Raw genomic sequence first — 21,828 nt, forward strand, 5'->3', positions numbered from 1 at the left:
ACCCCCCCATCTCAGCACTGCCCCTCGCGTGTGGGGCTGTGCCCCGCCATCCCAGCAGTGCCCCCGAATGTGGGCTGCACCCAGCCCAGGCGGGACCCGCCCCACCCCACCGAGGGAGCCTGGACCTTGCCCTCCCTCACTTCCAAACAGAGTTTGAACCTGGGTCTGAAGGCTGTGCGGGAGCTGCAGCGCGGTGACAGTGGACAGAACCCCGTGTCCTCTTGGTGCCGCGCACGCCCCAATCATGGAGGTGAGCCTGGGGCAGCACGCAGCCCCCAGCCAGCCTCCCAGCCTCCTACCCTGCTCCCCACCCGCACACCCAGCTCCCCAGCCCCCTACCCAGCCACCCCTCTGCGCCTCCAGGTCCCCAAGAAGCTGGTGTGCTCGGTGGCCAGCTGTGCTGAGGATGCACTGGCAGGGCTGGTGGCATGCAACCCCGGGCTGCAGCTGCTGCGGGGACACCGAGTGGCCCTACGTTCTGACCTGGCTGCCCTGCGGGGACGTGTGGCACTGCTCTCCGGGGGGGGCTCCGGACACGAGCCCGCTCATGCAGGTGAGTGCCCACGCAGGTAAGTGCCCACCCGTGGCCTTGATGCCCCTTGGGCGTCCCCAAGCCCCCTGTGCCTGTTGCAGGCTACATTGGGAAAGGCATGCTGAGTGGCGTGGTAGCCGGTGCCATCTTCACCTCTCCCGCTGTGGGCAGCATCCTGGCAGCCATCCGGGCGGTGACAGCGGCTGGTGCAGGTATGATGACACTGTGGGGCATGGGGACACCGTGGGCCTGTGGTTTGACTTCTTGCTCGCAGTGGGGACGCTGCTGATCGTGAAGAACTATACCGGGGACCGCTTGAACTTTGGGCTGGCACTGGAGCGGGCACGGGCAGAGGGCACCGATGTACGGATGGTGGTGGTGGGCGATGACTGTGCCTTCACCAGCCAGAAGAAAGCTGGGCGCCGCGGGTTGTGTGGCACTGTCCTCGTGCACAAGGTGTGTGAAGATGCAGTGCTCCTCGGCGGTGACATGCGGGCGTCCCTCACCCATCGATGCCTCTTTGCAGGTGGCTGGAGCCATGGCTGAGGCGGGGGCAAGCTTGGATGAGATCGTCACAAGGGTGTCAGCACTCACCAAAGGCATGGGTATGTGCATGGGGCCTAATCCCTGTCCCCAACCCCATCCCTGTTCTTCCACAGTGCCTGATAAGAGGCACCAGCACAGGGTGAACTTCAGCACCCCACGCACCTGCAGCGTGCCTGGGACACAGTCGCCCTTCTGCCTCCCCATCCAACCAACCACGTGCTCAATGCCTGCCCTGAAATCTGGCATGCATCCCTTTCTGCCTTCACCTTTTTGCAGGCACTCTGGGGCTCAGCCTGTCACCATGCAGCGTGCCTGGCTCCAAGCCTACCTTCCAGCTGGCTAATGATGAGATGGAGCTGGGGCTGGGTGAGGAGCTGCCCCCGCCCTGTGCCAAGCTGCTGGGGGGCATGGGTCCACATGACCCTTGCCCCAACCCCAGGCATCAGCATGGGGTGACACTGCTACCCTTCTACAGGGATCCACGGCGAGGCTGGCGTGCGCAGAATGAAAGTGAGCGTTGTTCTTCCACCCCATCCTCCCTCTGTGTCTCCTTCCTGCCCTCACGCTCCCCTTGTGTCCCCCAGGTGATGCCTGTGGATGAGGCGGTGGAGACAATGCTGGCGCACATGACCGACCCCTCCAATGCCTCTCACCTGCCCCTGAGCCCTGGTGAGTCCCCCTGGCCCCTATGCACCTCTTGTGCTACAAGTGGGGCTCTTACTCTGCTCACTGCTCCACAGGAGCCTCTGTGGTGCTGGTGGTGAACAACCTGGGTGGTCTGTCCTGCCTGGAGCTGAGCATTGTGGCTGGTGTGGCTGTGAGCAGTCTGGGTGAGTCACTGGGGACCTCATGGGGACCTTCTAGGGACCTCCTCACTTACATCCTTCTCATTCCTGCAGAGAAGCGTGGCGTCTGTATTGCTCGGGCACTGGTGGGCTCCTTCATGACAGCACTGGAGATGGCCGGGATCTCCCTCACCCTTCTGCTGGTGGACAAGGAGCTGCTGAAGCTGATTGGTGAGCACCTGAAACATGGGGGGGGGTGGCATGGGACCATGGGAATGTGTGGGGTGGCCCAAGACACTGGCCCCTGTGGACATGCAGCACCAGTACCTGGCTACTAGCTGTGGTGAAGTTAGTCTATTAGACTCACTTTCCCCTCCTGCTGCTCCAGATGCTGAGACCACTGCCGTGGCATGGCCTAACGTGGTCACAGGACCTGCCATGAGCCAGAGACCAGAGGTGGAAGCACCAAAGGAGGGAATGGAGACAGCAAAGCAAGTGCCCAGTACAGGTATGGGCAGCAGTAGAGTGAGAGAGGATGCTGTCACCTCCTCGTGCTTCAGTTTCCCTAGCTACTTTGAGGATGGGGGGGTCATGTCTCCTCAGGGCCCGGCATGGAGCGAGCACAGAAGGTGCTGGCACGAGTGTGCAGCACCCTGCTGGGCCTGCAGGACAAGCTCAATGAGCTGGACCGTGCAGCAGGTGATGGGGACTGCGGCCACACGCACGCCCGAGCTGCCCGAGGTGGGTGCTGGTGCCCTGGGAAGTGCCATCTGCTGCGGCACCCCCTCCAAGGACACAGTTCCCCCCTTTTGCTCCTTGCTGGGTCCCCATAAATATCCCCACACCAGGCATGGGGGAAGACCAGCTGTCTCCCAAGAGGGGCAGAGCCCCCCAGGGTAGTTGGGGGTCCCTGTGGGGAGTACCCCAGCCCTTTCTCTCCACCCTACAGCCATCCAGGAATGGATGCGTGCCCAGCCCCTGCCTTCATCTCCAGCCCATCTCTTCTCCGCTCTGGCCGACCTCCTGCTGGACAAGATGGGTGGCTCCTCTGGTGTGGTGAGCCCCAGTGAAGGGAGGGGGCATGTCTCAGGACCCCCACCATCCCCCCCATCACATGCACTGATGTGTTCTGGCAGCTATATGGACTGTTCCTGACAGCAGCAGCCCACCCCCTGCACAACCGCAGCGACCTGCCAGTGTGGGCCGATGCTGTGGATGCTGGCATCGAAGCCATGCAGCGGTGAGTGCAGCAGGACCCCCTGGGACTCCCTGAGTGGGACCTTGTCAAGCCCTCTGCTCCTTGTGCAGGTACGGAGGAGCGGCCCCAGGCGACAGGACAATGGTGAGTGCTGCAATGCTGAGGGACAGAGCCTCTGGCGAGGGTCCCAGTGCTCATCCCCCCACTGTGTCTCCCAGCTGGATGCACTGTGTGCTGCAGCACAGGCACTGCGTGCCCTACGCAGCCCCAGAGCTGACCTGCTTACGGTGCTGGCCTCTGCTGTGGAGGTATGGGGATGGAGTCCTAGGATGGGTGGCACCCAGGTGACATCTGGGGCTGCCTTGTGTGTCCCAGCTGTGTGCTGAGCATACCTGTGTTTCCAAGCAGAGGGCAGAGGCAGCAGCAGAGTCTACTCGGCACATGGAGGCTGGTGCAGGCAGAGCCAGCTACATCAGCTCAGCCCAGCTGCTGCAGCCTGATCCTGGGGCTGTGGCGGCAGCAGCTGTCCTGCGAGCTGTGCTGGAGGGATTGCAGGGCTGAGCTATATCCCCCTGCAGGTCCCCAGGGCCACGGTGGTGATGGGAGAGGTGTTGGCACACCCTGCATGCCCCTAATAAACCTTTGCAGTCCCACTAGAGCATCTATTCTCATACAGACAGGGACAGGATGGTGGGATGTGGGGTGTGGGAGGCAACTGGCCTTTCAGGGACGCATCCCCATGCAAAACGGAACCATGGAGGAAGGAAGCAGCTGGGCTATCCACGTGCCTTTGCCACTGACCCATGGCTGGGTGCCGGGTGGGGAAACCACGGGGTTCATGTGGCTGCAGGCACGGGGTCTGGAGGAGGCTCCAGTCAAGAGACAAAACAGGAACCAGGTCTGCAGCACGAGGTGGGGAACACATGGTGGCTCTAAGGGCTGAGGAACTGGCAGAGCAGCCCCAAAGGATGCACAGGAGCACTGAGGAAGGAAGCCAGCAGTTTATTAGGTGTCCATTTGACTGCTGGGTTGGTTCTACCTCCGCACAAGCATCCCCACAACAGGCAAGGCATGGTGCAAAGGCTCCTGCTGTTCCTGCAGAGGAGATGGAGCCGGGGCAGCCTGTCCTGGGCCAGGTCCCTTGGCACAGAGAGCTTCTCAAGCAGCTCTAGACCTGACTCTCTCAGGATGGCACTGCAGGGCTTTGGCACAGATCGCAGTCCAGGCGTGGGGGATCAGAGCCAGGATCAGAGAGCCTGGGGCTGGCAGCAATGGGAGAGACCTCAGAGGTGTCAGTGCTCAGCACCAAGCAGAGGCTGCAAGGAGATATGCGTGAACCTTCAGCCCGTGCTGCCTGCCACCCCCACCCTGAAGATAAGCCAGCTGGGGCTGTGGGGGGCAGGGGCAGACCCCCAGCTCAGCTCCTCAAAGCCGTACTGGGAGCAGCCCCACAGCAAGGCAAGTACCTGGTGAGTGTCAAGGGAGTCGGCCTCTGGGCGCTTCCAGCTGGGCTTGGCCAGGGCATACAGCACCAGCATCCCAAACAGGATGATTAGGAGCCCCAAAATGTTTGCAAATACGGCCTCAGGTGGAAGGAGTTTGTATGGCACCGACGCTGTCCCATTCTTCCTTTGGAGGAGAATCACAGTGCTCATCTCACATGATGCCCTGGGACTGTGGGCTGAGCTCCCTCCTACCCTGGTGGCTCCATAACACTGCTCCCATGGTCACCTGTCCCAAGGGTGCTGTCCCAATCCGCTGACCCAAGATGAATGCTGCACCAGCTACAAGCGGCCAGTGTATGTGGCAGCATGGCTGGAGGTGACATCTGTGGAGTTAAACCCTCCCAGAAAGCCTTCCTGAACTGCCCCGTCTTCCTCTCAGCCCACATAATTTATTACCCAGGAACTGTGCACCTGGCATGGAGGGAAATCACACACTTCCCTTAACTAAGCCCACATTTAGTTTCACTCAACGCCAGCGTAATCACAGAGAGTCAACACGCAGCCCGAATCCGCAGCACTCACAGGCTGAAGAAGAGCTTCTCATTGATGCCTGACACACAGGAGGCCATGGAGAGCATAATGATGGTGGAGCCGAAGAAGACGTGGATGGGCTTGTAGAGGGTGCGGAGCCAGATGGGTGCATAGGGCAGCAGGAAAGCACTGAAGCCAGCCACCCACTGTGGGGACAAGAGATGAGGAGGGGTGGCACAAGGGGCAGGGATGTGGGGTGTCAGGGCGAGCACTCACCTGGCAGGAGAAGAGTAGTATGGTGCCCAGCCCCAGCCAGCTGTGCAGCGAGTACATGTTGGGCGTTCTGCTCGCATTGTGGAAGTTGAAGACAGCCACCAGTCCCAGCACAGCAAGGATGAAGGCTGTCAGTGCCAGCGTGCTGTGCAGCATCTTCCAGGGCAGCTTGGGGCCACGCCAGGTGGGGGGTAGGCGGTACACCAGAGCCGCTGGTGGGTGACAGTGTCAGGGAGGGACAATGGGACGTCGCCCCACCCCGCACGCGCTGCTTACCTGCTCCATACAGCACCAACATGCCTGTCACCATCAGCACCGGGTGCCAGTTGAACATGCGGGCGCTGCCATCCCAGGCAAAGCCACCTCGCCAGTGCTGGCACCACGCACTGACAAAGGCCACGCAGCCCAGCCCCAGGCTCCCCAGGAAGGTGCAGAAAGGCAGGAAAGGCAGATCCAGCATCACCGCAGCAAGTTGCAGGGTCCTGGGGGGGGAAACAGGAGCTTTCAGCCTTCCTGGAGGCTCCCTGCTGCACCTGCTTAGTTGGATGCAGGCACACTGGGGAGGAGCCACCCGAAAGGGGAAGCAGCTGCGGTGGGGAGGGTGGCCCCATCCAGTGGGGGCAGGCAGGCAGGCAGGCAGGAAGAAACGTTCTCTGCGGATCCCCAGCAGCCCAAAACTGTCCCCAGCACCTCTAAATCCACCCTCAGCACCCTCAAACCGGAGCCTAGCACCTTCAAATCCCACCCCCAAACCCCCAACGTGCCCCCAGCACCCCCAAATCTGGGCCCAGCACCTCCAAAGCTGTTCCCTGCGTTGACAAAGCTGCCCCCAGCGTCCCAAAGAAGTGCAACCCCACAGCCCCAAGAAGTGACGGACAGGCACGGGGCCGCGCTTATTTGCCTGGGGATTTGCATCTGTCCCCAGAAATAGATATTTTTGCGTCGGGGGAAACCGCACCTCAAACCCTCCCGGGACCCGTTGGGCCCCACCTCCCCTTCCCCTTCAGCGAGCGCCGCCATGTTGGACGGCGCCGCTCTAGCGGCCCGCCTCGGTGGTGGTGTGGTCGCTGCCGGGGTGGAGGCCAACGCGACCAACGAGAGCTGTGGATAGAGCGGCCCCCTCGCGCTTCCGCCCCCGCTTCCGTCTGCGGTTCCCATGGAGATGGAGAACGGTGGCCGTGGGTGAGCATTGGGCCGCGGTCAGGGCTGGAGGTGGACGAAGCGGGGACGGCGGTACCGAGAGCGGCATGGAGACGAGACTGCGGGGCTCCGTGGCTGGGAAAAGGCCCGGGGGAGCGCCCCTGTGGATCTCCATGGGGAGGGAGGCCGCGAGCCGGGCTGGGCGCGGTGTGGGGTTTTGGGAGCGATTCTCAGCTTCGCGACTCTTTGTGGCAGCGATATGGGCAGTTCCCGTTCTCCTGGCCCCCGTCAGCTCTGGGCAGTGCCTTACCTGTGAGAGATGGGAAGGAAGGCTCTGGCTCCCTTCTCATCCCCACACCTGTATCCTCCTGTGCGAGCCGCCCCAAGCCGGGAGCATGCGGCTGGGGTGGGGCAATGGACAGCAATGCTGGGTCATGGCGTGCTCCAGCCCATTCCTATGGCATGGCCTGGGGGAGCCGGAGGCACCAGTGTGCCAAACGCTGTTGGGATTTGTCACGGCTTTGACTCTGTTTTGGGTATGCTGGCCGTGCCCAGCCCTACCAAGCTGAACTCTGCTTCCTTCAGGTGCCAGCTGTAGGGAGCAGCGATGCCGAGCTCCTAGCCCTGTGCCATGAGCTGCCCTCAGCACTAGGGATGCTGGGGCTGAAGGCTCAAGCCTCCACCAAAGGAAGATGCTCCGGACCAGCAACTACAGCTTGGTGCTGTTCCTGCAGTTTCTGCTGCTTTTCTACGACCTGTTTGTCAATTCCTTCTCGGAGCTGCTCCGCACAGCTCCTGCTGTCCAGCTTGTCCTCTTCATGTGAGCACCAGGGTAGGAGGTCCGGGCTCTCCCACATCACTCTCTCCTCTCTCTTACTGCATCTCTCTTCTTCTGCAGCATCCAGGATATTGCCATTCTCTTCAATGTCATCATCATCTTCCTCATGTTCTTCAATACCTTTGTCTTCCAAGCTGGACTGGTCAACCTTCTCTTCCACAAGTTCAAGGGGACCATCCTACTGTCAGCAGCCTACCTGGCACTCAGCATCTCCTTCCACGTCTGGATCATGGTAGGCTCGCTTCTCTCTTCTGTCCCCCCCTGTGAAAGGAAGGCCATAATCTCCCACTTGTTGTAGCTATTGGGCTACCTCATCTCAGCCCGAGCCTCAGCACTGTGATCTGCTTGAAAATCTGCAGGGAAAGCCTTGCACAGAAACTCACCACACTGGAGTAGTCCCTGCTGAAGGCCAGGGGACTCCTGCTTTGTTTACCTGGGATGAATCCCCAGCAAACACCAGCACTCAGGCTGGAGGCAGCCCCCTCCCTGCTGAAAACAAGCCCTAAGGGTCCCTGCTGTGTCCAAGCAGCCCCTTCTTCCCCATTTCAGCTCCCCCATCCTGTGCCACAGTCACCATTTGTCAAGCAAAGCAGGTGACAGGTGCTTCCTGTATGCTCTTCAACAGGACTTGGGGAGAGGGTCCATCCTGCTACCCCAGGGCCAGTTTGTGACTGAAGCGACCCAGGGATGTTGTACCCACACTGTCTGGACAGCAGATTGGTGGGGATTTGCAGGGATCTAAAGTCTGAAGCAAGAATAGGTCCTGACTTGCTGGCCAAATCCCCTGAGCTGCTTAACCTTTGGAGCTGGCACCAAGAGCACAACAGCCCTTGTGGGGCTAGCTCCATCCCAGTGGGATCATCAGCACCCCTAAATTAGCCCATGGGTTCTTTCTTGTTTCTGTCTATGTCAGAACCTGCGCTGGAGGGATTCCAGTCGCTTCATCTGGACAGAAGGCCTGCAGACACTATTTGTTTTCCAGCGGCTGGGTAAGGGCTCACGCTTGCTGAGAAAGCAGGAACAACTCTGTCACCTGCCTGAGGGACACCCCACAGCTTAGTCCCTGTGCCCTCACCTCCCTTCTTCCCGCAGCGGCTGTGCTCTATTGCTACTTCTACAAGAGGACTGCGGTGCACCTGGGTGACCCACTCTTCTACCAGGACTCGCTCTGGCTGCGCAAGGAGTTTGCTCACTTCCGTGGTTGATGGCCCCACTCCAGCTTGCTGCCCCCTCTGCAGCTCCTCCCCCTGGGGGGATGGAGCCAAGAGGCTGGAGGGTCCCAGCCCCCAGATGGGGGAGGGAGGATCCATCCCGGTGTCACAGCCCCTGGTGGGATTTGGGCGTTTTTATGAGTAGTAAGGAAATAAATTGTCTACGTTTTCCAATCTGTGTGTCCTGGGTCTCTCCTGCTGTTTGCTTGTCAAGCAGCCTTGGCCTGCTCGGTGTTCCGAAATTCAGGGTTATTCCCACTGGGCAATACCCCCTGGGGTTCTGCAGGCGCAACAGCAAGGGGGAGAAACGAAGCGGGCGGACTGAGGATTCGAACCGCGGGTTCGGTCCTCCAGGGCCATAGAGAGGGCAGGAGAGAGCAGCCGGGCGGCTTCCCGCCGGCAGCGGCGGTTCCCATGGAGATGGAAGATGGCGGCGAGGAGTGAGTGTGGGGCCGGGAGCGGGAGGCGGCGGGGAACGTGAGCCGGGCGGCGGACAGCGGGACCTCGCCCATCCCGTCCCACGACCCCCGCAGGCCGCCAGCGCTCCTCGGCCCCGCTGCAGGTCCTGCTTTTCCTCAACGGGTGGTACAGCGCGACCTACTTCCTGCTGGAGGCGTTCATCTTCGCCTACAAGGGTGAGCTCCCGCCCTCCCCCTCCTCCGCCCCCCGCGCCCAGCCCTGAACGTGGCCGTGCCCGCAGTGCTGCTGCTGCCGTACCCGCTCACCAACCTGCTGCTGGACGTGCTGCTGCTGCTGCTCTACCTCGGCGTTGAGGCCACGCGCATCTTCTTCGGTGAGGCCTCGTCCCTTTTCTCCCTCCCCCCAAGCCCTTCGTCACGCTGTGGGGCCTCGCACTGCTCACCCTGTGCCCTGCAGGTTCCAAGGGCAACCTGTGCCAGCGCAAGGTGCCTCTGGCCGTCTGCCTGGCCCTCACCGTGCCGGCGGCTGTCATGGCGACCTACTGCCTGCTGCTGCAGACCTACGCCCTGCGCCTGGAGGCCATCCTCAGCACCATCCTCCTGCTCTTCTACGCAGCGGAGCTGCTGCTGGGTGGCCTGGCGCTCACCTCCTTCTCTAGGTAGGTGGCACAGGAGGGGAGGGAGCTCTGGAGGTTCTCCTGTTGAACCCCCTGCTAAAGAAGGTTCTCTAGAGTACGTTACAAAGGAGAGCATCCAGGTGGGTGTCCCCACCATCTCTCTGGGCAGCTCGTTCCACTATTCTGTTACCCTCAAAGTCAAGTTCTTCCTCATGTTCAAATGAAATTACCGTGTTCCAGTTGGTTCCCTGTTGTCCCTTGTTCCTGCCACCAGGCGCCTCTAAGAAGAGCTTGCCCCCATCCTCTTGAGCCCTACCCTTCAGATATTGATAAGCATTTATCAGATCCCCTTTCAGCCTTCCCTTCTCCAGGCAGAACGGCTGCAGGGCTCTCAGCCTTTCCTTGTAAGGGAGGTGCTCCAGGCCTCAATCATCTTTGCAGCACTGCAGCAGTTTCTTATCTACTAAGAGCCAGGGAAGCCAGAACTGGTCCCATTGCTCCAGATGTGGCCTCCCTAGGGCAGAGCAGAGGATGAGGAGAACCTTGCTTGCTCTGCTGGCCACACTCTGCACAATGTACCCCAGGGTCCTTTTGGGCTTCTTGGCCATGAGAGCACACTGCTAGTGTATGGACAAGTGTTCGTCAACTGGGACACTATTGGCATTCTTGGCCACAAAGGCATGCTGCTGGTTCATGGCCAACCCATTATCCACCAGGACACCCAAATCCTTCTCTGCAGGTCCCTTCCAGCACTGCTGTACGCAGTTTACACGCATAGGACCCTACACTTGCCCTCGTTGAACCTCATCAGGTTCATCCCCCACCCAAATCTTAGCCTGTCCAGGTCTCACTGAACAGCAGCACAGCCTTCTGGTGGTTGAGCCTCTCCTCACATGTCCTCCTCTGTCCTTTACAGCACAGATGCGTACTGAGACCCTGCAACAGAGGACCACAGCAGCACAGGTACACGAGATGGCAGCAAGCAGGTGGCACTGGCTACATCTCCCAGCCTGTGGCAGTGAGCCAGACCCACGCCAGCACCTGTGGCCAGTGCCAGGAGGGTGCTTCTTCCTGCCTTCCCAGGCAGCGCTGGCCCTGCTGCCACCTGACCCCAAGGCTTGTGACACACAGGTCAGTTCAAGGTACAGAGAATTTTTTTTTTTTTTTTTTTTTTTTTTCAGCATTTTCAGAAGAAATCACTATTTTCCAATAAATATGTATTTTTACCTGGTGCCTCAGTCTGTGGCATCCCCGAGGGCAGCAGGTTGGCCATAGGGTGCTCAGAGGCTTCAGGCACCTCATTACCAGTGCCAACCCCTGCCCTGAGCTAACCTGGGGGGGCACAGAAGCTCTTGGGAAGGCACTGGAAGACTTTGGGTGGGAAGATCATGTAGGTGCTTGGCTTTTGCTGCCCATCCCTCAAATGTGGCTGCACTCCCCTACGACGCACACGCCTTCATCCCCAACAGAATCTCTTCAAAAATGCCATATAAAAGACTGACAATGTCATCAAGTTTATTACACAATTTCCAACCTATCAGAAAGACAAACAAACCTAGTCACTGCGGGCAGGAGGGGCAGCGCCTCGCCAGGTGGTTAACAGGGGTTCGCTCTGCACTTTTCCCCCCACTAATTGGAAAGAAACTATAAACTTGTGTCGTTAAGTAGAAAAAAAAAACAACAAAAAAACAAAAACCAGAACTCACCCACCAAATGCTTCCCCCCAGCGTTCACCTGCTAAGCTGGCAGGCACCTCGTGGTACTTGACAGAATTTTTCTTTTGTGTGATTTTAGCCTAAAAAAAGACCTGTGGAGCCGGGTTTCTCCTGTCCAGCAACAGTTCTGAAGGCGATGCCACCCAACTGGCATCCCGGGGGGCTGGCTGGTGGTTTGGGGCTCCTTAGTTTGCCTTGAACCCTTTGGGCTCCTCCAGTGCACAACTTTAGTTGGAGGGACCTGTATGGGGCTATGAGCTCCTCCTGGGCCTTGAAACAGCTGTGCACAGCACTGTGCAGCCCCGCTGGGCATAGGGACCTCGTGGCCTTGTCTCTGCCACCTGTCCCAGCTTGCAAGTGCACTACTGTGCGCAGAAATGCTGCTGGGAAGGGGAGACACAGTCCCTGCGTTTGCAGCTCTGCTTCCTCTAAAACAAGGAAGGCTCCGTGGGAGAGGCTGGCTTCGTGCGAGGCCCCACCAACTCCTGGCAGCCAGAGCTGCTGCTCTGGGAGATGAACTGGCTGCGATCCTGCTGTGAAAGTTGGGGCAAAGGGGGTGACCCCAGCCCAGCTCTCTTCCAGCTGAAAACGGAAAGCTGCGTGCCTCTGAGCCCCCATGCCCCAGAGGATCTGTCCATTTCCAGCCACTCCTGGAGGGCTGTGAAAGGAAAGGGCTCAGGAGCCTTCCTCCATGAAAATAAAGCACCATTTCTCTTTGGGTCCAAGTATTCACAGAGCAGAGCCCCCTGGCTTTCAGCCTCTCCTCCGGGAGCAGCAGTAGCAGTGGGTGTGAGCAAGGGCTCAGGCCCCAAGGCCACGAGGTGTCAGGGAGTCCCTTGGGTGCCCCAGAAGAGCTGTGGGTGGCGGGCAAGGGGTGAAGCAGCGTCAGTGGCGCAGTCCTGGTCAAGGTGAGGAGATACGAGTCCATTAAAAACCACTTACTGAAAACTTCTGCACGAGAGAGAAGAGAAGAGGGGTCAGCACTGCAGCACCACGCGTCCCCAGCCATCGGCGCAGCGGCACCCACTCTGGCCTCACCTGTCTCAGTGGTGCCGGTCCCTCTCTCTGTCCCTGTCCCGGTGCCGTTCATGCTCCCGGCTCCGCTCCTGGAAATAATCCTCGTGCCGATCCTCGCTGTGCAGGACGTCCCGGTGCCGCCGACTGCTCTCACGGGACCGGCTGGGAGAGCGCTCCCGAGACCGGTGTCTTTTCCTGGGGGGAAGAAGAGCGTTTGGTCACCTGTGGAGACCCCAAGGAGCCGTGCAGCCCCTCGAGGCAGGGTACCTGGCGGAGCTGCTGCTGGAGCCTGTGCTGTAGGACTTGGCTTCGATCCCGTGCAGGCAGTCTTTGAGGGAGGAGAGGAGGACGCGGCACCGCTCGTCGTTGGCAACGCGGGACTGTTTGATGACGGCAATGGCCGTCAGGAGGGTCTCGATGGCATCGCTGTAATCACCTGTGGGGAGCAGAGGAACGATGAGGGATGCGGCAAGCTGCAGGCTCAGGGCTGAGGGGACAACGGGGCACAGGGACGCAGTCACCATTACCTGCACTGGCACCCGAGACCGCTTTGGAAATGGCACTGCTGGAGATGGCCCGGTTCCTATTCATGATCTCCTCGAACTCCACCTCGCTCACAGGGGCAGGTGGTGGACCGAGCTCCCGGCTGTGCAGATACAGGGCGGAGGGCTCAGCGCAGCTCCCCCCAGTGGCGCCGAGCCCCCCTCTGCCCTCTGCTCACCTGCTGTGGTTGTACGAGGTCAAAGCTTTGCCGTAGGCATCTGGTGGAGGCCCCAGGGCCGCGCTGGGTGGGGGGAAGAAGGCCGGGTTGAGGTGCAGGGCCGGGGGGACGGCCCCTGGGGGGGGCACAGCCAGGTGCGGGGGCAGTCGGGGTGGAGGGGGCATGAGGTGCTGGTAGTGGATGCCGGGCGGTGGGGGGGGGGGCGCCAAAGCTGGAGGAGAGGGGCGGCAGAGGGGGCATGGGTGGTGGGGGCAGCCCCATGAGGGGCAGGGCAGCGGGGGGGCGGTTGAAGAAGGGCAGGATGGAGGGGGGCTTCTCCAGGCGGCCGGGTGGCAGCGCGTTCTCCGTTGGTGTGGCATGGCCATCCAGCGAGTCAGAGGAGTCCCGTGAGTGGGCCCTCGGCGGCACGCCTGCAAGGGGCACGGGAAGGGCAGTGAGCTGCGGCCAGAGGTCCCGCCTGCCCCGCACTGACCTCCTCCTCTTCTTCCCTACACGCGCGTGAGGTTCAGCCTCAGGAAAGTTCAAGGTGCCCAGGGAAAGATCCAGCCAGCCAAACGTAGCCTCCACTTACGCGTGCCTCTCCAAAAGAGTCACCCGCGGCCACCCGCACAGCGTCCTGGGGACGCTCGCTTTCAGTGGCCACAGAGAGAGCGGGGATGCGGACAGGGGTGAAAAGAAATGGGGAGAGATGGCCAGAGCCCAGCTTCCTGAAGGCAATAAACAGCCCCAAGCGCCTGCAGTCTGCTCAAGCAGGCAGCATGAGCATGGATGCAGGGGCAGAACCAAGTGCCAACAGCTGTAGGAAGGAAAAACTGCCCTGGAAGAGAAGGGCAGGAATTGAGGATGAGGCTTTCGGGATGAGCCAGGAGAGAAGAGGGGACAGAGCTCTGGGAAAGCTGCCGAGCCATTACGAGACCCCTCAGGGAGGCTGAAAGTGCACAAACCCTGGCCACTGAACCACGAAGGTGGGCAGGGACACGGCCCAGCAGTGCTGCCAAGCAGCAACAGGGCCAAAGGAAGAGTGCGATAGTTGCAGCTACCCCCCTGAACCTTGGCCAAAGCCTTTAGAAAGATGGGCTTTCCTTGCATGAAATGGGTCACGGGGTCTACAATGAACACAGCTGGCCAAGACCTCCTCGTCAGTGCTCCTGCCAAGTCCGTCCGTGCGGGCTCTGCAGAGCCCCCCAGTGCGGGGCCAGGGCGTCACATCGCTGCGGAGTGAGGCTAGGACCATCTATGGCCATTGTAGAAAGCCCACGGCCAGGCCCCAGCTGGAATACTGTGTCCAGTGATGGGCACCTTACCTCCGCAGGGATGGACAAATTCTGGAGGAGATCCAGAGAAGAGCTACTAATAGATATGGAGGGTCTTAGCTATGTTGGTAGGCTTAAGCCCATTCAGTTTGGAGAGGAGGAAGAGGAGGCTACGAGGGATCTTCGCAGTGAGTGAGCACCTAAAAGGGGATCATAAAGACTCGGGTCAGGATCTAAGCAGACTCAGAAGCAACCGGACATAACCCCAGAGGCTGCTGGTGGTTTACCCCCACACCCCGAGGTCTTGTCCTGACGGCTCAGTGGGGCCCAGGGAGCTGCCCGCGGTGCGCCTGCACCCCACTCACGTTTGCGAGCCTGAGCCTCGAACTGGGACAGGTTCTGCCGGGTGGCCAGCCTCACCTCCACCTTGTCCCCATTGAGCACTTTGCCAGGCAGGAGCTCCAGCAGCTTGTGGACCGAGTTCTCAGAGGCCACCACCACCTCTGCGTACCTGCAAGGAGGGCTGGCGGTCAGCAGGCTCCCGGCCCTTCACCCCCTCTCAGGTTGACAACCCACACCGAGCAGCACGGAGCTCGTGCCTCCATCAATCCCCCTCCCTTTCCCAATGCCTGTGCTGTGGACAGCCCGCGTTTCATCCTCCCTGCTCCGTGCCAGCTAGGGAAAGCTCTGCCCCCTCACCGCCCCCAGGACGTGGCTATGGGGGGCCCGGCTACCCCATTCTCCCACGTTCCCTTACCCCTCAGCGCTCACCCTTTCGACTGGCCATTGGCTCGGTTCTCCGCAAACTTCAGCTCCACCACATCATATACGCCCACTGAACGGATGGTTTGGATCAGCTGCTGGTCGGTTGTCCACTGTGGGGCAGCAAGGCAGAGGCTGGGATTGTGTTCAGCTCCGGCAGCCTTCCCGGCACCCCAGGCCCAAAGGCAGCCCTCCCGCTGGCTCCATGGCTTCTCAGGGCTACAAAGTCCCTTTTCCCTTAGGCCAAGCCCAGTTTGGAGTATTGGCTCAGCACAGAGGAAGGAGAACCGCTGCCCCAAGCGACCCTACGTCTCCAAGGAACCCTCACTTGTTTGTGCCTCCAAAGCACTCACCCAGGAGAAGCTGCCCACGTAGACAGCTGCCCTCTTGTTGCGCAGCCCGCTGTAGGTATATAGGATGGCAGGGGCTTTGCTGTTGGGTTTGGGGGGGGGCTCCTGGCGGATCTCAGGGGGGGGCTCCAAGCTGCTGGTGCGGCTTTCGGGGGGCTGCGAGCTGGCAGTCAGCACATCGTCATACAGGTCCATCTGGTCAGCATTACTGAACTCGGAGTCCTGCGAGGGGAGAGACGGTTAAGGGGAAGCTGGGGGTGATACTCTGGCTCAGGAAGGGCTCTCTGGGTTGTTAGGGCACACAGGGGGCTATGTGAACTGCCCTGTTCTACTGAAACACTCCCAGCACCGCCCAGTAGAAGCCAATTCTCAGCCCTATGGAGTGTCACATCCCAAAGCCTTCTGCCGTCCCCAGGGCCACCTCCTCCACTTTCTCCATAGCTGGCTTGCTGGCTGTGATCTCAGCAACTGGGCAAGATCCAGCTTGTTCTATGCACCAATCTCATCAGTGCAGAAGCAGAAACCAAACGCCTCAGGGCTGAGCCTCCTACTCCCTTCAGCAGGTACCAGACCCCTCCTTGCCCGCAGGCTGTTCCATCACCTGACTCCACCAGCACAATTGCACTCTCTTTCAGGCCACCAACTTTCTCCGTGCACTCTCTGCAGTAGTTCAGCCTTTAGGATGAAGCTGTGACTGAGGAAGCTCACCAGCTCCCAGGCAGCACAAACCCAAAGATCTGCCTCAGCACTGCAAGGGCTGATCCCTCCCCTCTCCAAGTCCTCCAGAAAGCCACCCTCTGACCCCTGAGGCCATCTCCACATGCAGAAGATACCACTCTTTGTCAGCAGGCAGCCCTAAGGTTCAGAGAAACCCAGTACGAAACCATATCCTCTCTGATGCTCTCTCCTTGACAACCGTTCCTAAAGAAAGCCATAATTTTTGGCATTAGGCTCCTTTGGCTGATAAAAAGGTTACAGAAATTCCAATAGGGAGTTATTTTTGTCCTCATTCTCTAAACAGCCCCAGTTCCTCTGCCTCCCACACTCCTGCCCCAAGGCCTGGAAGCTTTCTGCTTGTGAGGTCAGCTTGGGGGAGCTCTGGAGAATAGGAATAGGTGCTGGGGCAGGGATCGCTCAGGAGCTGCTGTGACGTGGGAACTCTCATAGCTCCTCCGGGTTTGCTTGCATTTTGATGTTCCCTTTTACAAAGATCCTAGGAAGGCAACACTGAACCTGCAGCGCTGCCCATTGCCACCATCTTTCCTCCAACCACAACCAGCTCCAGTTCCTGAAGCTTCCACGCATCCAGTTGTGCTACAGCACCCTTTGTGCCCCACACCCCAAACTCTCTGTGGTTACGCTTTTCCACAATGCCTTCCACGGGTTGGGCTCACACTGTCCCTCTCAGTTTTGCCCCTAAACTCCCAGTCTAGAGCAGCCCTTCTTTTTCTTCAGCTCTCACTTTAGCATTCCACAGAACTGCTGTAGAGTTTCTCCATTATTTTCTATTCTGGAATTACAGCCCTACAACCTCTGCGTGCCTACTCTTCCCTCCCCCAGTCACCTCTCCCAAGCTCCACGGATACTAACTACCACCAAACTGCCCAAGAACCCCTAAACTGAGCAGAGAACAGCAACGGAAACTATTCTAGGAGGAGCTCACTGCCCTTTGAGGCCACTTCCTCACTCTGAGAGCTGTCCCAGTGGGGCCCCTAGACATCCAGGGCCCACTCTTCGCAGTGAGAGCAGACCCAGGGGAATTCCCCGACCCACGGGACCGATCCCAGCCCCACATGTGCCCCCAAACCCACTTTTTTTTTGCCCAGACCCCCTCTGCGTGCCTCCCCCTCCCAACCTCCACACCTGGTTAAACTCTTCGTCAGCGTAGATATCAATCAGGTCCACTCCCTCCGACATGTTCCAAGGCGAAGAGCACACTGAAGGGGCTCTGCGGCGAGGAATGAGTCACCACAGCACCCTTACTGCCCCCATCACACCCCCTCAGGGCCCTGCCTGCCCCGAAACGGGCCCTGCGAGCACAACAGGCCCCTCGACCAAAGCACGAGCCTCCCCCACCTCACGTCCCCTCGCTCGGGATTTAGGGATGAAGAAGGGAGCGGGGGTCCCACGTCCCCCACCCGGCGAGGCCCCGCCCGCTGTAGGCCCCAAACTCCCGCGCTCCCGCGCCAACAGCGCTCACCGCCACCTCCAGGGCCGCCACGCCACGCCCCTTCCTGCTTCCTCCTCCCACCTTTGACACGCCCCTTCCGGCTCCCGCCCGCATTTGCCACGCCCCTTTCCGCTTCCTCCTGCTTTCGTCACACCCCTTCCGGTCCTCCCTGCCTGCCATAGAGTCGAGAGGGCTGGGTGTGCAGAACGCCCCCTGGTGGTGGTGGGGTTGGGAGGAATCATGGCGATGAGCAGGGTGAGAAGGGGCTGCGGGCTGACGGAGGCTGTAGGAAGGATTTTTGGGGGGCGAATTGGGGATACCGGGGCGAGGGACTGAGGGACAGTGAGGAAAGTGGGAGTGGGCTTCTGCTTTGGCGCTGTGTATGAGGACTAGGGCTTGAAGGGAAATAGGGGGGAAATGGGGGAGAGTTGGGGCCTAGAGGGGAACGGGGAGGGGATCGGGGCTAGAGAGGAAAGGGGGAGGAGGGGGATTAGGGCCTAGAAGGGGAGAATAGTAAGAGAATGGGGCCTAGAGGGGGAGTGGGAAGTGGGATTGAGGCCTGGAGGGGAAACTGGCAGGAGTAGGGCCTGGTGGGGAATGTGGGGTAATTGTTGCATGGGGAGAAATGGGGTCTGTATGTGGGATGGAGGAGATTGGGAATGGGGGAGCCTGAAGACTCGCTGTGGAATTGTGGTTTCTGACCAGAGGGGAATGAGGGGTCTGGGGGGTCCTATGAGGGATGGGGGCATTGTGATCTGCAGAGGAAATGGGGACAAAGTAGGGCTTGGAGGGCATTGCTGCCTGGGGGAGAATACAAGGGGATTGGTGCTTGGAGGGGATTGGAGTCTGTATATAGGGTGGGAACATCAGGGCCTGTGGAATGAAGGGGTTTGGAGGCAGTGGGGCTGTGTGGCATGGGAGTAGACTGGGGTTTCTGAGGACTGGAAGGGGATGAGGGGTCTGGGGGGAAGGTCCTATGAGGAGTGTGGAATGGGGCAGCGAAGTCTGGGGGTGAAATGTGAAGCTCAGTGTGGACATAAGGGGCGTGAGAGGATGGAGCCACGAGCAGGGTAGCAGGGATTGGAGCCTGGAGGGGGAACAAGGGGCAATGTGTGGGGTCAGGGGCTTAGCAGGGCATGGGATGTGTCTTGTGTTGGGGAATAGGTGGGCTGTACGTGGAATGGGGGTGACTGGGGGTTGTGGGGCTCTGCTAGGGCTCTCCTCATCTTTTCCCATCTCCTTGGCAGCTGTGCTCGCTGCCGCACTGCATACTGCGCCGCCCAGCGCTGGCAATGCTGTGCGTGCCACGTGGCTACAGCGGGGCATCGCTGGGCGACTCAGGGAAGGACATGCTGGAGATCCCGCTGCCGCCCTGGAAGGAACGCCCCAATGAGCCTCTGCCCACCAAGAGAGCGCGTCTGCTGTATGAGAGCAGGAAGAGGGGCATGCTTGAGAACTGCATCTTGCTCAGGTGGGGCCTTGCACAGACAGTGACAGGGCAAAGGCAGGAAGGAGCTTTTTCTCAGGCTGGAGGTTGTGTCCCGCTTACCCCCATGTATTCTCCTGCAGCCTTTTTGCCAAGGAGAACCTGAGCCGTATGGACGAGCGGCAGCTGAACCTCTATGACCGGCTCATCAACGAGCCTAGCAATGACTGGGACATCTACTACTGGGCCACAGGTACGTGTGCACTGCATGTAGGTGACTTGGGGCAGCGCTGAGCTGCTCTCTTACGCTCTGCCTCTTATTTGCAGAAGCCAAGCCCACGCCAGCTGTGTTCGACAACGAGGTGATGGCCATGCTGAAGGAGCTTGCTAAGAACAAGAAGAAGGAGCAGAGGCTACGGCAGCCGGACCTGGAGTACCTCTTTGAGTCCACAAACTGACAGCTTCTCCCTCAGGGCACAACAAATAAAGCTGTGACTGCTAGCTCCTGGTACAAGTGTCCGCTGCCTCCAGGTACTCAGGCACAGTGGGTCACACCACAGCTTGCCATTCCCCCGTCTGTTTGTCTGTCCCCATACCAAGCTATGGTCTCTGCCCCACTGCTCACCCGCCATGGGACCAGGCATCATCTTGGTGTGGCACTGTGGGAACCTCATGGATTTCTGTGCCGTTTCATGGGGTCTGCAGGACCCCTGCATGGGCCAGGATGGTGGGATCCCTGAAATACAGGGAGCTGTGCTGGAAATGTTGTGTCGGGGGGCTCAGCCTACAGCTGAGGGAAGGGGCACAAAGTAGGGGGGGCGTGGCATCGGGTGGTGGGCGTGGCCTGTGGCGTGGGGGCGTGGCTTTTCGGATTGGTTCTGCACTGAGAGGGCGTGGCCTAGGAGCGCGGGGGCGTGGCCTATGAGTGCGGGGCGTGGCCCTCGGCCCCGCCCCCAGCTGTACTGCGTTGCTCGGGTGCCGGTGTCTTCAGTTGGAGGCGATGGGCAGCGGCGGCTCCACGTGTCCCATTTCGGCTGAGGGCCCGGCGGGCGTGGAGCAGCGCCTGGAGGCTCGGGGTGGGCAGCTGCCCCCGGCGCTATGGGCACAGCGTGGGCTTCGCAAGCTGTACCTGAGTGGTGCCGGGCTGCGTGATGTGCCGGCCGAGCTGGCCTCCCTGCGGCACCTCCGCACGCTGGCGCTGGATGGCAATGAACTGATGGAGGTCCCCGAGGCCCTGTGCCAACTGCCCTGCCTGGCGTACCTCTACCTGGGCCGCAACGGGCTGCAGGGCTTGCCGCCTGCCTTCAGCCACCTGCAGAGCCTGCGCTGCCTCTGGCTGGAGGGCAACTTCGTGGGTCGCTTCCCCCACGCCCTGCTGGGCCTGCCCGGCCTGCGCAGCCTGCAGCTGGGAGACAACCGTCTGGCACGCCTGCCCTCCTGCCTGCCCCGCATGGCCGGCCTGCAGGGCCTCTGGCTGTACGGTAACCGTTTCCAGCACTTTCCCCCGGTGCTGCTGCGCATGACTCAGCTCCGCATCCTTGACCTCGATCGCAACCGCATTGCCCGCTTCCCTGACCTGCAGTGCCTGGCCGGCCTCTGCCTGCTCTCCTATGACCACAACCCCGTGCGGCAGCCGCCCTGCGTGGCTGACACGGTGCGGCTGGTGGGCAGCGGGGCCGTGGAGTACATGGAGGCGCGGGAGGAGCGGCTGCGGGAGCAGCAGCAACTTGAGGAAGAGGAGGCGGAAGGCACTGGGATGATCCCGCGGGATGATGGATCCCCGCTGCTGCAGGACGCGCCGTGAGGGATTGTGGAGACGCTGAGCACCAGATCTGAGGAGCTCAGGGTGCCTTGGAGCATCCCAAATAGACACAGGGCTCAGCTTTTGGATGGAGGAAGCGTCACTCCACTCTGTGCGACGCCTCTGTCCCAAGAATGGGCAGTGCAGCGCTGGGTACCTTTTATGGTACGTCCTTGGTGGATTCTCTCTGCTCCTGGCTCCTTGGCTGAGGAGGGAGAAGGAGTCACTGGTCCCACTGCCCATTGAGTTTTGGGATGGACACACAAAGTTCTTCTGCATGCTGAGCTCCCGTTCTCCAGATTTTTGGAAGAAGGCAATGGAAAACCTCACCTGCAGCCTTCACCATGTAGAGGAGCTCCCTGCCATGCCTTAGAAGAAGTACTGAGGCTCACGGTCCACAGCTGTGTTTGGCAATAAAAATCACAAATCTGGTGTGAGAAAAGCAGTGGGATCAGTTCTCAGGGCAGGGGGGTTGTTGGGGAAGGGCTATGAGTGCAGTGCGTGGCCTTATTCTGATTTGTGTGTTGGGATGCAACCCCATCCCTAAGCTCTTGGGCTCACCGACTGCACATCCACTGCTAATTGCAGGGGGTTGGGGTTGGAGGCCGGCAGCCAGCTCGCGTGCCTTCCACATCCTTTTTCCTTTACAGCTATTTTCTGGGCTGCAGGGAAGCAGTGGGATGCCTGGGAGTGCTGACAGCCCTGCCACAATGGGGGTTGATAAAACCTAACGTGGGGCTTTGGTCGCCTTTTTGGAGTCTGGGTCTGCCCCTGGGGAACAGGGGCAGGGCACAGAATGCGGGTGGTCCTGAGTGTCACCAGCTTGTGCCTACAGCTTGTGATGCTTGCAGAGGTCTCTCTGCCTTTCCAATGCCTTTTCCCCCCTGCATTCTGATTCCCCATCCCTCTCAGCTTTGGGATATGTGCTGGGAAGGGGCTGGGATCCAGGACCTGCTGCAGGCATCGGAAGTGTTTTGGGTGCCGGCCCCGTTGCAGTGCATCATCCATACGTCTGTCACTATATATATCCCTCTCCGCCTGCTCACAGATCCCCATACGTGTTTTGCAGCTGGGAACG

At 60.1% G+C, this 21,828-nt stretch overlaps 7 protein-coding genes across 10 annotated transcripts; 5 read left to right on the forward strand and 2 right to left on the reverse strand.

The window, feature by feature from the left end:
- Window positions 1-101: 101 nt before the first annotated feature.
- On the forward strand, window positions 102-3,714 carry TKFC (triokinase and FMN cyclase). The gene is made up of 17 exons (XM_042881983.1): window positions 102-250; window positions 364-553; window positions 634-744; window positions 807-988; window positions 1,059-1,137; window positions 1,355-1,444; window positions 1,554-1,588; window positions 1,663-1,747; window positions 1,819-1,908; window positions 1,978-2,094; window positions 2,252-2,371; window positions 2,467-2,604; window positions 2,813-2,919; window positions 3,000-3,103; window positions 3,172-3,205; window positions 3,280-3,369; window positions 3,470-3,714. The coding sequence occupies exons 1-17, from the start codon at window positions 245-247 to the stop codon at window positions 3,620-3,622; spliced, it is 1,731 nt and encodes a 576-aa protein (XP_042737917.1). The 5' UTR covers window positions 102-244; the 3' UTR covers window positions 3,623-3,714.
- Window positions 3,715-4,047: 333 nt separating this feature from the next.
- LOC122185843 (lysosomal membrane ascorbate-dependent ferrireductase CYB561A3) lies at window positions 4,048-6,378 on the reverse strand. Of its 2 annotated transcripts, none has more exons than XM_042882000.1 (6): window positions 6,301-6,378; window positions 5,587-5,792; window positions 5,314-5,522; window positions 5,089-5,243; window positions 4,528-4,690; window positions 4,048-4,377 (listed from the first exon to the last, which is right to left on the reverse strand). In XM_042882000.1, exons 2-6 carry the CDS (start codon window positions 5,768-5,770, stop codon window positions 4,354-4,356), a joined length of 735 nt encoding a protein of 244 aa, XP_042737934.1. In that variant the 5' UTR covers window positions 5,771-5,792; window positions 6,301-6,378; the 3' UTR covers window positions 4,048-4,353. The 2 variants fall into 2 exon arrangements, with proteins under 2 accessions (XP_042737934.1, XP_042737933.1); XM_042881999.1 differs by having other exon boundaries at window positions 6,269-6,373.
- On the forward strand, window positions 6,351-8,673 carry TMEM138 (transmembrane protein 138). Of its 2 annotated transcripts, none has more exons than XM_042882013.1 (5): window positions 6,351-6,492; window positions 7,036-7,270; window positions 7,349-7,520; window positions 7,914-8,048; window positions 8,202-8,277. In XM_042882013.1, exons 2-4 carry the CDS (start codon window positions 7,143-7,145, stop codon window positions 8,028-8,030), a joined length of 417 nt encoding a protein of 138 aa, XP_042737947.1. In that variant the 5' UTR covers window positions 6,351-6,492; window positions 7,036-7,142; the 3' UTR covers window positions 8,031-8,048; window positions 8,202-8,277. The 2 variants fall into 2 exon arrangements, with proteins under 2 accessions (XP_042737947.1, XP_042737946.1); XM_042882012.1 differs by lacking the exon at window positions 7,914-8,048 and adding an exon at window positions 8,381-8,673 and having other exon boundaries at window positions 6,362-6,492.
- Window positions 8,674-8,910: 237 nt separating this feature from the next.
- Window positions 8,911-10,722, forward strand: TMEM216 (transmembrane protein 216). 2 transcript variants are annotated; one of them, XM_042882016.1, is made up of 5 exons: window positions 8,911-8,939; window positions 9,033-9,134; window positions 9,200-9,292; window positions 9,376-9,577; window positions 10,452-10,722. In XM_042882016.1, exons 1-5 carry the CDS (start codon window positions 8,927-8,929, stop codon window positions 10,465-10,467), a joined length of 426 nt encoding a protein of 141 aa, XP_042737950.1. In that variant the 5' UTR covers window positions 8,911-8,926; the 3' UTR covers window positions 10,468-10,722. The 2 variants fall into 2 exon arrangements, with proteins under 2 accessions (XP_042737950.1, XP_042737951.1); XM_042882017.1 differs by lacking the exon at window positions 10,452-10,722 and having other exon boundaries at window positions 9,376-9,581.
- Window positions 10,723-11,025: 303 nt separating this feature from the next.
- On the reverse strand, window positions 11,026-17,605 carry CPSF7 (cleavage and polyadenylation specific factor 7). The gene is given in 11 exon segments (XM_042881984.1): window positions 11,026-12,201; window positions 12,289-12,462; window positions 12,535-12,703; window positions 12,795-12,913; window positions 12,989-13,188; window positions 13,190-13,398; window positions 14,607-14,752; window positions 15,013-15,116; window positions 15,357-15,575; window positions 17,217-17,301; window positions 17,554-17,605. Coding segments are annotated over 9 exon segments (1,389 nt in total). The 5' UTR covers window positions 17,271-17,301; window positions 17,554-17,605; the 3' UTR covers window positions 11,026-12,201; window positions 12,289-12,293.
- A 91-nt stretch (window positions 17,606-17,696) lies between these two features.
- On the forward strand, window positions 17,697-19,450 carry SDHAF2 (succinate dehydrogenase complex assembly factor 2). Its single transcript, XM_042882015.1, has 4 exons — window positions 17,697-17,778; window positions 18,771-18,994; window positions 19,093-19,202; window positions 19,277-19,450. The coding sequence occupies exons 1-4, from the start codon at window positions 17,764-17,766 to the stop codon at window positions 19,405-19,407; spliced, it is 480 nt and encodes a 159-aa protein (XP_042737949.1). The 5' UTR covers window positions 17,697-17,763; the 3' UTR covers window positions 19,408-19,450.
- A 421-nt stretch (window positions 19,451-19,871) lies between these two features.
- Window positions 19,872-21,192, forward strand: LRRC10B (leucine rich repeat containing 10B). The gene has a single exon (XM_042882002.1). It carries the CDS (start codon window positions 19,950-19,952, stop codon window positions 20,751-20,753), a length of 804 nt encoding a protein of 267 aa, XP_042737936.1. The 5' UTR covers window positions 19,872-19,949; the 3' UTR covers window positions 20,754-21,192.
- Window positions 21,193-21,828: the final 636 nt, after the last annotated feature.

This window comes from Lagopus leucura, unplaced genomic scaffold, assembly GCF_019238085.1.
Source record: "Lagopus leucura isolate 7727_CA_CO unplaced genomic scaffold, USGS_WTPT01 Super-Scaffold_100033, whole genome shotgun sequence".
Classification (NCBI taxonomy): Eukaryota; Metazoa; Chordata; class Aves; order Galliformes; family Phasianidae; genus Lagopus; species Lagopus leucura.

Bases quoted from the DNA above. Each gene is read 5' to 3' on its own strand.
- SDHAF2 (XM_042882015.1), top strand. The intron at 18,995-19,092 runs GTGGGGCCTTGC...ATTCTCCTGCAG, and splicing joins GAGAACTGCATCTTGCTCAG to CCTTTTTGCCAAGGAGAACC. The intron at 19,203-19,276 runs GTACGTGTGCAC...TCTTATTTGCAG, and splicing joins CATCTACTACTGGGCCACAG to AAGCCAAGCCCACGCCAGCT.
- LRRC10B (XM_042882002.1), top strand. From the start codon at position 19,950: ATGGGCAGCGGCGGCTCCACGTGTCCCATTTCGGCTGAGGGCCCGGCG.
- TMEM138 (XM_042882012.1), top strand. From the start codon at position 7,143: ATGCTCCGGACCAGCAACTACAGCTTGGTGCTGTTCCTGCAGTTTCTG. The intron at 7,271-7,348 runs GTGAGCACCAGG...CTTCTTCTGCAG, and splicing joins GTCCAGCTTGTCCTCTTCAT to CATCCAGGATATTGCCATTC. The intron at 7,521-8,201 runs GTAGGCTCGCTT...TGTCTATGTCAG, and splicing joins CCTTCCACGTCTGGATCATG to AACCTGCGCTGGAGGGATTC.
- TKFC (XM_042881983.1), top strand. The intron at 2,095-2,251 runs GTGAGCACCTGA...CTGCTGCTCCAG, and splicing joins GGAGCTGCTGAAGCTGATTG to ATGCTGAGACCACTGCCGTG. The intron at 3,370-3,469 runs GTATGGGGATGG...GTTTCCAAGCAG, and splicing joins TGCTGGCCTCTGCTGTGGAG to AGGGCAGAGGCAGCAGCAGA.
- TMEM216 (XM_042882016.1), top strand. The intron at 9,135-9,199 runs GTGAGCTCCCGC...CCGTGCCCGCAG, and splicing joins GTTCATCTTCGCCTACAAGG to TGCTGCTGCTGCCGTACCCG. The intron at 9,293-9,375 runs GTGAGGCCTCGT...TGTGCCCTGCAG, and splicing joins GGCCACGCGCATCTTCTTCG to GTTCCAAGGGCAACCTGTGC.
- LOC122185843 (XM_042881999.1), bottom strand. From the start codon at position 6,330: ATGGCGGCGCTCGCTGAAGGGGAAGGGGAGGTGGGGCCCAACGGGTCC. The intron at 5,244-5,313 runs GTGAGTGCTCGC...TTGTCCCCACAG, and splicing joins TACTACTCTTCTCCTGCCAG to TGGGTGGCTGGCTTCAGTGC. The intron at 4,691-5,088 runs GTGAGTGCTGCG...TCTCCTCCAAAG, and splicing joins GAGAAGCTCTTCTTCAGCCT to GAAGAATGGGACAGCGTCGG.